This window comes from Gadus morhua, chromosome 21 (genome assembly GCF_902167405.1).
Source record: "Gadus morhua chromosome 21, gadMor3.0, whole genome shotgun sequence".
Taxonomy (NCBI): Eukaryota; Metazoa; Chordata; class Actinopteri; order Gadiformes; family Gadidae; genus Gadus; species Gadus morhua.
In genome coordinates this window covers 6881277-6895979 of record NC_044068.1, presented here as the reverse complement: position 1 = coordinate 6895979, position 14703 = coordinate 6881277, and the positions used below count along the sequence as shown (strand labels likewise).

At 45.5% G+C, this 14703-nt stretch overlaps 1 protein-coding gene across 1 annotated transcript in view; it reads right to left on the bottom strand.

Annotated features, from left to right (window-relative positions):
• Window positions 1–14703, bottom strand: part of phip (PHIP subunit of CUL4-Ring ligase complex) — a 42422-nt gene that overhangs the window by 22709 nt on the left and 5010 nt on the right. Inside the window, exons 6-15 of the mRNA XM_030344608.1 lie at window positions 14163–14261; window positions 12942–13102; window positions 6712–6933; window positions 5960–6060; window positions 5542–5612; window positions 4788–4888; window positions 4541–4581; window positions 3742–3840; window positions 3041–3197; window positions 1161–1295 (exon numbers count right to left, since the gene is read on the bottom strand). Of these exons, the coding sequence (XP_030200468.1) occupies window positions 1161–1295; window positions 3041–3197; window positions 3742–3840; window positions 4541–4581; window positions 4788–4888; window positions 5542–5612; window positions 5960–6060; window positions 6712–6933; window positions 12942–13102; window positions 14163–14261 (1187 nt within the window). The remainder of the gene's footprint in view (window positions 1–1160; window positions 1296–3040; window positions 3198–3741; window positions 3841–4540; window positions 4582–4787; window positions 4889–5541; window positions 5613–5959; window positions 6061–6711; window positions 6934–12941; window positions 13103–14162; window positions 14262–14703) is intronic.

Here is a 14703-nt window from a genome sequence, read left to right as displayed (position 1 = left end):
TGACTGTTTTCAGTCTGTGTTTTTAGTTTTATGGCACATAATGATGGCATTTGGGCTTAAAAAAGCCCAACATATATTTTTGGTCTTGACCAATTGATTTGAAAATGTACAATTTCTTAATACTAGACGCACTTCTGATCAGATATTAGAGAGATTTAATAAAAACAAACACATTTGTACTTATTTTCTCACCCAATGAGAATCGATTAGAGAATCGGATCGATAAGCAGAATCGGAATCGTGAAATTCTTATCAATTCCCATCCCTAGCGCCTCCATCATCCTCGAGCCATTAATATGTTTTAGCAGTCATCGATTGACCCTAGCTACTGTAAACAGACACTCCGGTTGTTAACGTTAACCCCTGGGGGCACATCACGGGCACGTTGGGGACGGGGACCAGGAAGGAACAGCTGGTGAGAACAGCCCAGAGCAGAGAGGGAGAGGACCAGCCCGACAGGCCCTGGCCAAAGCAGGCGCAGTATGCTGCTCTGCCAATGTGGGTCAAACGCAGAGCACAGAGGAAAGGCAGGGAGAAACCGCTGGTGATTAATAGACACTGTGAACCCGCCGACCGGCTCCCGGCGGGCCGGCCAACCAGGTGGCCCGCTGGTTCCGAGGCTGGAATCAATCCGTTGCCAAAGAAACGGAACCAGGAAGTGTAAGACAATGACTTCGGTCAGTGATACACACTCGCAGGCATGTACCACTACGCACGCACACAACAACTTTGCCAAAAGCCAACGGTGGCTTTGTGTCACATGAATGCATGCATGCACACTCATAAACACCCTCTCTCTCAGGAACACACGCCCAATTTCTTCCTCCCCCACACAAACACACACACACTTCCCCCCACACACACACACACACACACTTCCCCCCACACACACACACACACTTCCCCCCACACACACACACACACTTCCCCCCACACACACACACACACACACACTTCCCCCCACACACACACACACACACACACTTCCCCCCACACACACACACACACACACACACACACACACACACACACACACACACACACACACACACACACACACACACACACACACACACACACACACACACACACACACTAAACAAGGTGTCGGGTGAAGATGAGCGGGAGGAAGTGGGGGGAGGGTGGGGGCGGGGCCTCACCATGTTGAAGTAGGAGCGGATCTTCACCCCCCTCGCCAGGTCCCACACGATGCAGTTGCCGTCGTGGCCCGCCGAGAAGAGGATCCGGGGGTCGAAGGGGTGCGGCTCCAGCACAAACACCTCGTCCTCATGACCCTGCACGCCACAAACAAAGCAAACTAATAAAATACACAAAATGGCCGAAAGAGGACCAGACAGCCGACGACGGGACCGCTGACGCGGTCTGTCAACACCCGAGCCGCGAGGGAGAGACGGAGTTGGGGGGGGGTGAGCGTGTGTGTGTGAGCGAGCGAGTGAGTGTGAGTGAGCGATCGAGCGAGTGAGTGAGTGAGACCTCTGCTAGTGTCGCAGAGAACTGGCGTTGACCCACGTGTACTTTGTGTGAACCCAGAACCTGGTAACCCACGGCTAAGAACAGACAGCACTAGTGTATTAGGAGTTAGTGTTATTAACTGACAAATAGACTGCGGTTAGTAGGGTAAGGGAACACCGCATGCATTCATCAGGTGTGAATTGTCCCGTTTCTATCACGATTCACCTGTCAACGATTGAAATGCACAACGATTCTCGATGCTTCTGGACGGGTCAAATTTTCTGGCTACTGTTTCATAAATTAAAATCAGCCGATAAATATGAATTTATTTTACCTTTTATTCGGAAAGGGCTACAACTCAACAGTCCATCTATTGTTTGTTATCTATAAAATAAGGTTTTCACATAACAGCTCTAACACAACCTGGTCACATCTGGAATCAATGTTGACCAATGATTGAATGACTTCAATAATGTTGTAAATAAAATCCCATCCTAGGGTTTTTCAGGCATCTTATAAATACAATTCATATCATGTAGAGATGTAATTTGGTCAAGATTTGAAGTAGGATATACTGTATAATTAAATAATCCAAAATAGACTTCGCCTTAGCCTTTGCTGAAACTATAATAGGTTAGTTTGCCAACGGCTAGCGGCTGGCCTGTGTAGGGGGATTGCAAGATATGTACTCTTTCAACTACAGTGACCTGATGCTGGGATCTTAAGAGGTGATCCCCGGTAGTGGTCCTGTGTGTCTAGCGGTGTTAACCTGCCTAGGAGACTGGCAGCAGAACCGCTCTCTGCAGCCATTATTGGGTCAATAATCCTACTCAAACGTCTAACTACAAAGTGAAACAACAAAAGCTATTACAGCAATCACAAACAATTATGAATTATTTTTTCATGCAGGCCTGATTACATTCCCAAACCCCCGATTATGTCCTGTCACTGCATCGACGCAGAGTCATTCACTTCTGCATCGCAAGCTTGCATCGCAGCTTATAATTGAGAAACCACACCTCTAGTTTGCATGCAACCTGCATCTGGATAGGTAAGAAAACAGTACTTATTCATTCCTTTTTGTTTAATCAATGTATGTCAATGTATTATTTTGTCGGGGTTTAAAGTGTGCTCAATTCTGACTTGGACTTGCCATTCACCAGCCATCCCATAATGTAATGTTAATGCATTGTAATCACATGCATACGTCCTATTCTGGTTTAAGATCCGTTGAATGTGAACGCGTTCCGAAGTCAAGAGTAAAAAAGGGTTACAAGTGTTGAATATAAAATGGGCGTCGCTAGTTCTGGCGGGACACACATCAGCCGACAGCTAACACGGTCCAATCAAACGCACATACACGGACAGGCTGTCAATTTGAAGACCTTCCATCTCCAACACTCGCTCTGCAACGTCGAGTGTGCTGAGCTGAATATCGCTCACCCTTGTCAGAAGTGACGTTCCTGTCAGAGACTAAATCTAACTTCATGTCTGTCTGTCGGCGTCCATACACATGTGGGCAGGAGTAATGCGAGTGTAAGAACATCAAACTCCGAAAACCACATACCATGAGAACGTGGACCAGGTTCCCGGTGGTGGAGTTCCACACCTTGATGGTGAGGTTGTTGGCGGCGGTGATGACGGTGCCGTCATGGCGATCCCACGCTACCATGGTAACCTTCAGCTTGGTCACCTTGTCTTCCAGCGGGGGTGGGTTGTACTTCCTGTGGGAACGCGCAGGGAGTTGGTTGGAATACAAAAAAAAAAAAAAAAAAAAGGATATGTGGGACACTTGAACTAGCTTGTCGCTTTGAATTCCAGGCCACATCTGTGGTCCATTATCTGAATATCTGTAACAGAACGGAATATCTGACCATGAATCGATTTCATAGCACAGGTTTAGACAAAGTTATATTATGTAGGTCTACAGGTTGAGACCTCTGTGGTTTTCTACAGTTTTATGAAATTAAACAGCTAATAAAACCAATAGACAAGAAGACAAATGCTTCCGCAAACAATCTCTATGCCAAACATTAGGATGGCGGATCTGTCCTACAACGTATTGTTTAGGTTAAAAAAAAGCACTTTCCGTCTACTTTTCAATAGGGCTTTCTTGCAAACCTCAGACTATTTAATTTCAACCTGTTCTCCAGACAGAGTTGGGACGGCCTAGCGTAATAAAGCCCAGCCGCGTTGAGAGTCTGAGACCACGTCCACCAAGCAGAGAGCCACGTGAGTGTGCTTCAGTGGGTCGCCGGGTGGACATACCCGGGTAATTTGGTCTGCATGTCCAGCAGAATGCTCTTCCAGCCCTGAGGCTGCAGCTGCCAGATCCGTGCCGTTCCATCTCTGCTGCCACTCACGAACCTACCGCCACACACATGAACGCACACACACACACACACACACACACACACACAGGCATGCAGTCACACACACACACAAACCGACACACAGGCATGCAGACCAACAAACACACCCACAGAAAGACAAACACACAAACAGAATAATACATTAGATAAACAGATTTTTTTTAGGATTCCCTAAAAGAGGGCCTGTGAGGCCTGTCTCCTTCTACCTTCCTTAGCTCAGCTGTACACACCAAGTATAAACACAAACATGAATACTGTCCAACTGTAAATACAAGAGGCTTGCGCATCTCTCTCTCTCTCTCTCTCTCTCTCTCTCTCTCTCTCTCTCTCTCTCTCTCTCTCTCTCTCTCTCTCTCTCTCTCTCTCTCTCTCTCTCTCTCTCTCTCTCTCTCTCTCTCTCTCTCTCTCTCTCTCTCTCTCTCTCTCTCTCTCTCTCTCTCTCTCTCTCTCTCTCTCTCTCTCTCTCTCTCTCAGGGCTGAGCATGTTTTCTGCAAACACCTCACACAATCCTTTACCAACAAGCATTGGTGTGAGACGTCAAGTGCAAGTGTGTGTCTATACATGAGAACAGGTAGTGTGGTGTCTTGCGGACAACAGCAAGTCACATTACAATACCCTTGCAGTTCTCTCCCTCCCTCACTAAACACACTCAAACAACCACCCCCATACCGGAACACACACACAAACACTTCACCTGTCACTGCCGTTGGAAAACTGGATACTGTCCACTTTATCCTGGAGGAAAAAAACAGGGGAACCAAATTAAAGTCATTGTACCGAACCTCCATAGTAAATATTGTCAAACAAGGCTTTCCATTTTGTTGGCATTACCAAGAGGCAATGCAAAGTCGTCTTTTATTCAGGAACAAGGAGATGGAAACCAACAGGCAGGCAGACAGAAAGACAGTTGGAGAAATAGGCAGAGATACACACAGACTCACTGTGTGAGACTCCAGTTCGGAAATCTTCTCTGGCTGTCCCGATCCAAAGTAGTACACCCTTATAATGTGATCGGTGCTTCCTGTGGCTAGAAACATACCACCTAGACACACACACACACATACACAAGGGTGAGCACACAGGGAAAAAAAAACACACACAAACAAATACACACACACGAAAACACACCTACACAAACACGCACACACACAAGCGTGAGTACACAAAAACACACATGCACACACATACAAACCCACACAAACATAGAGCACATGAAATCAACACAGAATATAATAGATGTAAAAAAAAAACATTCATCACGTTTAAATAACAATTTATCGCCTCATCCTTTATTCCCTAAGGGGCCTTGTTCCTATGGCACAGCTCTAGCTGTAGATAATTGAGGTACTTCGTCAGCTTGATATGATACGTGCAGAAAACCCGTTTCGGAAACAGCTTGCTAAATAAATGGTTCACTTAAATTAGTCATTCTCCGGGTTACCTTTTAAAACGAGTTACTCATTGCCCTCCCTTCCTTCGCACTCAGCCTGTATTTCTGCCTACTACTAAACTCGATACTATAACACAAATCCTTCAGGGAAAGATTCTTCACTGCTCACTTGGCTAAAGATCAGTCACAGGCATATTTGCACTTTTATATATGCACAGTTTACCCTCAATAGACTTTAGTCACGTATATGCTTTACACACATGGACATACTGTATATGCATAGACTAAAAGTAGGTTGTGTTTACCTGCACTGAAGGAGGAGCAGATCATTTGCACGCCAGGTCGGGAACGCTCTGTGAACTTACTGGGTCTATGACTAAACACACACGTACACGCACACACACACACACACACACATATAAGAGTTTGAATTGAAAATCAGTCAGCTCGTATTTTGAGTGCAGTTTTGTATTCCCAACGTCAACGTGGTGTGAACTAAATGTGACAAAATGGTTAATTGCAAACAAGTATGTACTGTGTATATGGCTGTGTGCGTACCCGTGTGTGTGTGCGCGTACCTGTGTGTGTGTGTGTGTGTGTATATGGCTGTGTGCATACCTGTGTGTGTGTGTGTGTGTGTGTGTGTGTGTGTGTGTGTGTGTGTGTGTGTGTGTGTGTGTGTGTGTGTGTGTGTGTGTGTGTGTGTGTGTGTGCGCTACTCACCAGAACTTGAGTGTGCGTGCGTCCCACTGCCAGAAGCAGATGGTGCCGTCCGCTCCAGTAGAGGACAGGTAGCGCTTGGAGCCGCTACAGAGAGGAGAGAACTGCAACGCAGCCAATTAGAGAAGAGGATGTTAGTGTGGCAGCCAATCAATAGACGACACTGGGAGATGATGACTGTGTAAAAAAAAGAACATGAAAATAACCCAAATACCCATTTGGAGACACAAAATTCTCTGCCACATTAATTCAGGCCTACCAGACCCATATAATAATCAACAACTTGAATTTTAAACAACTCGAAAAATGCAAACTTCTGCATTAAATTAAACCATATTACATTAACTTAGTCAGAGTCAAGGTTATACACTTTCTGCATAGTTCTTCATACACGTGCAGAACCGATACATAAACACATGTGCATACACTCAGCGGACCAAAGCACTGGTACACAACACACACACACACATCACTTTCTAAATGGTTGATATACACACACACACACACACACACACACACACACACACAAATCCCTGTCTAAATGGTTGACAAACACACACACATACATCCCTGTTTAAATGGTTAATAAACACACACACACAAACTCACACATAAATCCCTATCTAAATGGCTACACAACACACACACACACACACACACACACTACATCCCTGTTTAAATGGTTAATAAACACACACTCACGCACACATAAATCCCTATCTAAATGGCTAACACACACACACAGCCCCACCCACCTGCAGGGAGGTGATGGAGGCGGCGTGACCCTCCAGCACGGCCAGCGGGGCGCAGGTCTGCAGGCACCACACCCGGATGGTCTTGTCGCAGGAGCCGGCGGCCAGCATGGTGTTCTCGTAGCTGACCGCCATGTCCGAGATCTCAGCCGCGTGGCCCCGCAGCGTGGCCAGCAGCCGGCCGTCGTCCGTCCCCCAGATCTTCACCAGGCAGTCGTCAGAGCCCTGGGGAAGAGGCAGTGAGTGGGTGAGTGAGTGAGTGAGTGAGTGAGTGAGTGAGTGAGTGAGTGAGTGAGTGAGTGAGTGAGTGAGTGAGTGAGTGAGTGAGTGAGTCATTCATTCATTCATTCATATATTTTATTTGACCATTTTGATATATAATATTGTGGGAGACGCCAGGGAGGAGTGAGGGGAGTGGTAGGTCTGGCAACCTGCTGGCTCCATCCCCCAGGCCATACATGGACTTCCTCCAGTTAACGAGGCAGGCCTGAGGGCCGTTAAGCTGGAGTGCTTGCAGCTAAAAGGGAGAGCAGGCTACCACAAGCCGGAGCTAGGGCTAGCAAGGTACAAAGGACTGGATTATAAAAGGAGTTGGGTGACCCTTTTCCCAACCTGGTAGTGTTTACTAGGTGAATAAACCATCCTAAGTTGAACCTGCTTGGTGAGTTGTGTCAGTATCGTCTATTCAACTTGGTGGCGTGGAAACCCCACATCCACAGGCCCGCTACAATATGAACATCACTCTGTGTCATACGTTACAATACATAATTAGTCAGGGATGACACAATAAAGCCCGAAGGCTCATTTCCATTGTGGTCCTTGAAAGAAGGAAGGTGGAGGAGGAGGAGGCTGAGGAGGAGGAGGAGGAGGAGGAGGAGGAGGAGGAGGAGGAGGAGGAGGAGGAGGAGGAGGAGGAGGAGGAGGAGGAGGAGGATAACATTATGATTCATATCCGTAGATCATGTGATTCAGGATGGACATGACCCAGAGCAGGGTTCGCGTACGAGGACAAAAGTAAGTAACAAGTAAAGATTTGAGACTGAATTACGCTCTCTTTCTGAATGGGTTTGACACCGATGACGTGTTGGAATCTGAAGCGCCAAATTGCTTTTGGCCGATGTAACTGCAAAAATTGAATTCTTGAGAGACAAGACAAGATGTAAACACTGAAGAAACTCAGAGAAAACACAACGTTTCAAGAGGAATTTACAGACTTCACGTCAATAGTAGTTTGACAATAAAGATTCTTTCTTGTGTACACGGCGGCTGTAGGTTTTTGAAATACCGTGAAAGCTTTAGCAAAGATGTTTTAAACACATCCACACTTTCGTCCAGTTTACTGTACCCAAAACAACTGTGTGCAAATTTGAGATTTAAAAGCAGGACTCGTGGGAAAATGGAAAAGAGGATTAGAATGAAGGAGTCAAAGTCGGTCAGCCTGAGTCACCAGAACACAGGTCCTTATAAGGTCATGTCCGTTATTTGAGGTTTGCAGCGGGGAAAAATCTAAACCAGGCACAAATTCTTCTTATTGTTGTTCGGATATCTTTTTTCTACAAATCTATTATTTTCCACACAGAATTGCTGACGAAAGTAAATGTGCAGAAGTGTTTTTCCTGTTCACCAATCTTACAAGACTGTTAGAGAGGACTGTTGGAATTAAGGACTTTAAGGATTTAGCGGTGTCCTTGTTTGACATTGGCAGCCATTCACACTGGAGTACGCAAACCGATCTGCATAATTACCCCAAAATTACTTACAAAATACTATCGCCATGCATAAGAGAGGTATATATAACTGACACACTTTGTTACCAGTTGTAAGAGAAAATATAATCTGAAAATTACAGGTATCACGCCATTCCAAACAAACTGTTTATCATTCCTACTGCTGCATGGCTATTTTATAAATCATGTTACACATTTTATTGTTCTTTATGTTTGGATAAGTGAGGGAAGTGTATTGCTAAATACGTGAAGATAAAAGCACTAATATTGTTTTTGTGTGTATTAAGGAAAACGCTAAGTAAGTGCACCACAAGTAGAAGTTAGTAGGTTTGAGCTAGCCAGGGTAACATCCACTGGATGGCTGGTGGTTTACCGCGCATTACAGAACCCAACCTGTTTATTGTCTGAGGGGAATTAATTAACCCTTACCCAGAAAGGTAGAAGGGCACTGGCTAGTATAGTGGCTAGAGTGACTCCTAGCTGGAAGGTTTGTGGTCCCAGTCAAAACAGTAATAGTAGCAGCAAACATTTAAAGTTTTACGTTTCAATGTAGAGACAGAAACTTTTTTATGATAATTTTATATTAGGAAAACTATTCAGGTTGTTAACTCAAATACATCCATCACACAGCAGCCCTGACATCCAAAAAGAAGGATGCCTTATCATGAAATATCAATAACTCAGTTTGGCCATCAAATGTATCCATCAATTTATGTTCCCAACCCAGCCATACAGACATGCTGATTGATCTCCCATAATCACTGGGCAACAACTACTGAACACTTCTAACAGATCAAGTAATCAATATCAGACATAAACTGGAATAGGATCTGGAGAAAGAACAATGCATCAGATCCAAGATGACTCCAGCAACGCCTCTTAGAGAACCAGTTTCCTGTACAATGATGAGCTGCCGTCATCAGCATAAACACGCTTCTCTTCCCAGTTTAGTCACTCAGCCCAGACGAAAACACTGCAGCGAAGCCCAACAAAGAATCCTAATGCAATGAACCAAAAATAAAATGAAATATATAAATCTAAGTCATGAAAGGGGGGGGGGGGGGGGGGGGGGGGGGTGGGGGGGAGGTGGATGGTACCGCTGGGAGGTGGGGGAAGAGGAGGAGCAAAAGGAGGAGGAGATGGCGAGAAAGCAAGTCAGAGCAGGATGAATTTTAATTCTGGCGCTCAGCCAGCGTCTCAGAGGAAACAGTTTCTCCAGTTATGATGAAAAAGAAATAATAGCATAAAGGAGACAGAGACAGAATGATAGAGGGAGAGATTGAGGTGTATGTGGTGGGGGGCAGAGGGAGAACGAAAGACAGAGACAGAGAGATAGACAGAGAAGGAGACGGAGAGAGAGAGAGAGAGAGAGAAAGAAAGAAAGAAAGAAAGAAAGAGAGAGAGAGAGAGAGAGAGAGAGAGAGAGAGAGAGAGAGAGAGAGAGAGAGAGAGAGAGAGAGAGAGAGAGAGAGAGAGAGAGAGAGAGAGAGAGAGAGAGAGAGACTCACAGGGAGGGAAGAGAGAAGGAGGAAGAGTGAAAAAAAAAAGTATGTCATCCAAAATAGAGATAGTGCTGCGCGACGTAGAGACAGAAAACGAGAGATAGAAGGCACAGGGAGACGAGAGATCAGGTGGATATAAAGCCCCCACTCCTCACCCCCCTCCACAACAGACAGCCCTACTTTAGAGGTTTTAAGAAGCGCGAGCTGAAACTGGTGAACAGCGGCCGGCTCTGTTGGACTGAAGGAACCGAAACAAGCATATGATGCAAAAATATTAAGCCACCATTATTACTGGGGGCAGCTTAATGTTGGGCCGTACAGGGAACGCCAGCATCACAACTTGGTGTTTAGGAGAATTTAGCGCCCAACCAAGCGGAGGGCTCTTCTGCTTAAACCAGAAGAACTTCTTTGTTGACACTTGGCATTTTGTTTCCACTGTTCCACTGTTTACATTGACAACCAGCCAGATAAGGTCTTAAAGAACAACCGCCCCTCATTAATAAAGAAGGAGCCGTGTGCGTACATCTGTGTGAAATGTGGTTGATAGGGTTTACATGTTTAAATGTGGTCGATAGGGTTTACATGTTTAAATTTGGTCGATAGTGTTTAAATATGGTCGATAGGGTTTACATGTGGTCCATAGCAGTGTTAAATGTTCTTTTCCCTCTCTCTCCACCTCATCCCTCACTCTCCACCTCAAGCTGGTGTGTGGTGAGCGTTCTGGCGCCGATTGGCTGCCGTGCATCACCCAAATGGGTGCTACATACTGGTGGTGGTTAGTGAGGTCCCCCCCCCCTCGATCCTGCAACCACATAAGTCTGAGTCATCTTTCAGGCCTAACCCCATACCCAGTATCTTCAAATGGAAGGAAACAGCCAAATCCCCTTTTCAGTTGAAAACGCTTCTGTTTTGGTCTCATGTCTTTTTTGTGAACGTTTCTATGATTATTTTGACTCAAATGTGTAAAGTTCTTAAATGGGGGAAATCTTCTGTGAAATAAGCTACTTCCGGGTAAAAATGCTTTTCCGGAGTGTTTGTTTTCTATTGGCTGAACACTTGTTCAAGCGAGTGTGAAAGGGTTTTGAGAGCTGCTGACAACGCCACTCCAACCTGTTGAGCCCAATATGTCTTTTTCTTCTAAAAACTTTTTTCTGAAACTGTCTTGACTCTTTAGATCTCATTTTGTCACCCGTAGGGGGAATTTCCCCTGCTAGAGGTGGCTATTCCTCTGAATTCACTGCAAGTAGTTCTGAAATAACGTCGGAAATGACTCAATACTAAACTGACTGGCTACATAGACTTTGTTACTACATTGACTTAGGCCTAAAAAAAAAATTTGTTTGATTCCGGTTTCCGACCGACCCTGTCAATTTATGTGCGACCCAAATTATCTTATGAGCTTTATAAAAAATTTTTTTTTTTTTTTTTTTGATGCAAACTATAATTACGTTTTGGTACAGCACCTCTTCATTCTGTACAAGGATGAGCGAATTTTCTCGTTTTTAAATGAAAACAACCTACCTATCATTCGCTGCCGCTGGAAAAAATAAAATAAAAAAATAAAATAAATTCCCTACCTACCCATGACCTCAACTGACAACCAACAGGAACCAAACTTTTTTTTTTTTTAGACCTTAGCTACTAGATAGACGCGACTACTACATAGAACCATAGAAGGGAAACCAGCAGAGGTTAATGTGGCTATTAGGTGGCACAACCACATGGTATGAGCATTGAAATGTTTAAATTAAATCTCCTAACTTTATTCATCGACTAGTGCATATGCTTATGTAAATCACAGCCATCCCATCCATAACAGTACTTCTACTACTACTACTACTACTACTACTACTACTACTGTACACGTAATTTAAATCATATATTCTCCTGTGGGGTCTATCTATGTAGTTCATTCTTGCATTACTGTACCATAACATGTTGTGTTGATTATCTGTGACCAATAATCACGAACAAAATGATGTTTGTTACCCAATCAAATGTGCCTCGTTAAAAAATGTTTATCGGAAAGTAATGAGATGCTAGAGCTTGCGCTGTGACCTCAAACATTCCCAGCACAGCATTGAGCAGCATCAGACAAAAAGCCCTGATGTAGGGGCTGTCTCGAGTGACTGGGATTATCACGTTGTATACAAAACCTTGAATAGTAATAGCATCGGCATTAAACATTTGGTAAACATCAACAGCTGCCAACACAACATGAAGGCCCGACACAGGCTGAGGCAGTCTGAGGGCAACACTTCTATCTGGATGAATAAGCCCTGATAAAATCAAAACACACAGACAGCTCTAAGGCGCTGGTTGAACTACCTCCTAGCTTGTGAGGCTGTTGGTATCTCTGGTGTCTGGACAGCTGGTTTTCAGATTCTAAAGATGAATCTTTACAAATCAAGACATTTGTCCACAATAAGCGATACACACAAACGCATTAATTAAAAGAGTCCAAAATGCATAAGGCATACTGTATTAAGGGACTCATTCAATTACCCATAAGGAGTTTATAAACCTTTGGAGAATAAAAATCATGCACGAACATTGAGTTTAATTCACGCTGAATGAAAACTCAACAGCCCTGACAAACGCACTAAATACACAAGCTAATGAATTAAACTGAAGCATGTGTTCTCTGTAACACAAACACGTAGCAACACATTTTGCTGAACACAATACCCATAGCATCAGAAGCAGTACACTTCCCGCAATCAGCATACACACACACATCAAGCATCACACACACATAATCACCGATATCCCCAGTCCACCTAGCAGAATGAGTGAAGACCAATGCGCCTCTGTGATCGGGCCGACCCAGAGCTCCCAGTTCTGCTCCACTCTCACCCAATCGCCTCCTCCACCTACGCTACGACCTTCACCTCTGCACGCAAACCCCCCTGCCCCACACGCGCCGCCCACACACACACACACACACCCACACACACACACACACAGTTTCGGGAAATCAGACGAAGTCCTCCCCAGCCTTTACCGTGAAGATGCGGCGGCCGGTGCGGTCGAACGTGACGCAGTAGACGGAGGAGAGGTGTCCCAGGATCCTCTTGTGCATCTTCATGTGCTGGTAGACCGCCGTGGGCAGCAGCTGCCGCAAGCGGTACGAGCCGTTCAGCCGACGCCCATGACCCGTCTCCACTGGTCGTCGAAAAAAAATAAAAAAGATAAAAACATATGCATACCGGTGAGAAAAATACACGCGAGTACTTTTCTATCCCATTCTTAAGTACTGAGACGCAGCAATGCCCCTAGCACTGTCTATAGTACTGGTGTCCTACATAAGCAGAGAGGCAGAGGCATAAACATAACAGGCATGAACACAAAGAGGAATCACCCAGCCAGGGTAGAACGCCGGTCGTTCTTTTGCCAGGCGATCTACGGGCTTCACGTGCTAGATGTGGCTGACTTCATGATGACTTGTGCAAACTTCAAACCTGCTGTGGCTAATCTATCAAACAAATAGAAAAAGTATCCAAATCCCGGATTAACAGCCTGGCTTGCCACAGCACGAACCAGCGGGATACTACAACATTACCCCCTGTTCACGCTGTGTCCCTGCGGTAACACCGACATTCCTGTTTACTATGCGGTTACTTACAGGGAACGTATGTACATGCCATTAGGAAGCAGCCAACGGCAAGGCCTCTTACATAAGGGTGACTACAGACACGTTGCAGAGATAGGGCATCGCACCCAGTGCCTTAGAGATGGAGGCTGACATGAACCATTGGCGCTTCCTCCAAAGACATGCGTTCGCATGCCCTACCTTTGCTACGCCTCGTCTCTAGTGTACACAGCTATTTTTCATCCCTCATTGACCCTCACAGCAGGGGTCACAACAGATACGACTTGATTCGTACAGAGGGCCCGCCAAAGAGAGCACGACCTAACGACCCCCAAAAACACTCCCTCCCTCCTGCATCTTCTCTGCCACTGAGAAGGGCGACGATCACACACCTGTGATTGATACGCGAGATCAATTCGGTCCCGCGAGATTCAACTATTGGTCCTAAACGACACCCTCGACACCGTCTCATACACAGGCAGGCAACGTGGACCGAAAAAATATATTTTCAGTGCACACTGCTTCACTCAGTAATAATGGACACGGCAAATTCTAACATAAGACACTCTAATAAGCGCCCGGAAGTAAGGGCTTTGATATCCGTGATTATAACACGAGGGCGTGTGTTATTACCAATGTTAGGAGGGCTCCCGTAGATGACGGGCGGCTCTGGGGGGCGTCCACAGTGTAGCGCCGCGAGCGCCGATCCCTTCCACACCACATGCTTGCAGCCTGCAGGGGAAGCACAAACCCCCCCCACACACACGCACACACAATTTAACATAAACCCACAAATGGATGCCGTGTGGAACTTGGCATCACTTGGATGAATGGTCTGCGCAGTGAATGCAAGGGTAAGCACTCGCATTATCTGCGCTGTGTGTGTGTGTGTGTGTGTGTGTGTGTGTGTGTGTGTGTGTGTGTGTGTGTGTGTGTGTGTGTGTGTGTGTGTGTGTGTGTGTGTGTGTGTGTGTGTGTGTGTGTGTGTGTGTGTGTACTGTAGCAAGCCAAACGCCAGAGGGGGAATTTCACCGTTCATTTTCTGCCCGTGTCCAAGTGTGTATGGAGGAATATATTTGGAACGAGTCAGCTTACGTTCATGTGCACTTGTGGATGAGTGTGTGTGTGTGGTTGTGTGTTTCATTATTAACCATATAGACAGGGATGTGTCTAA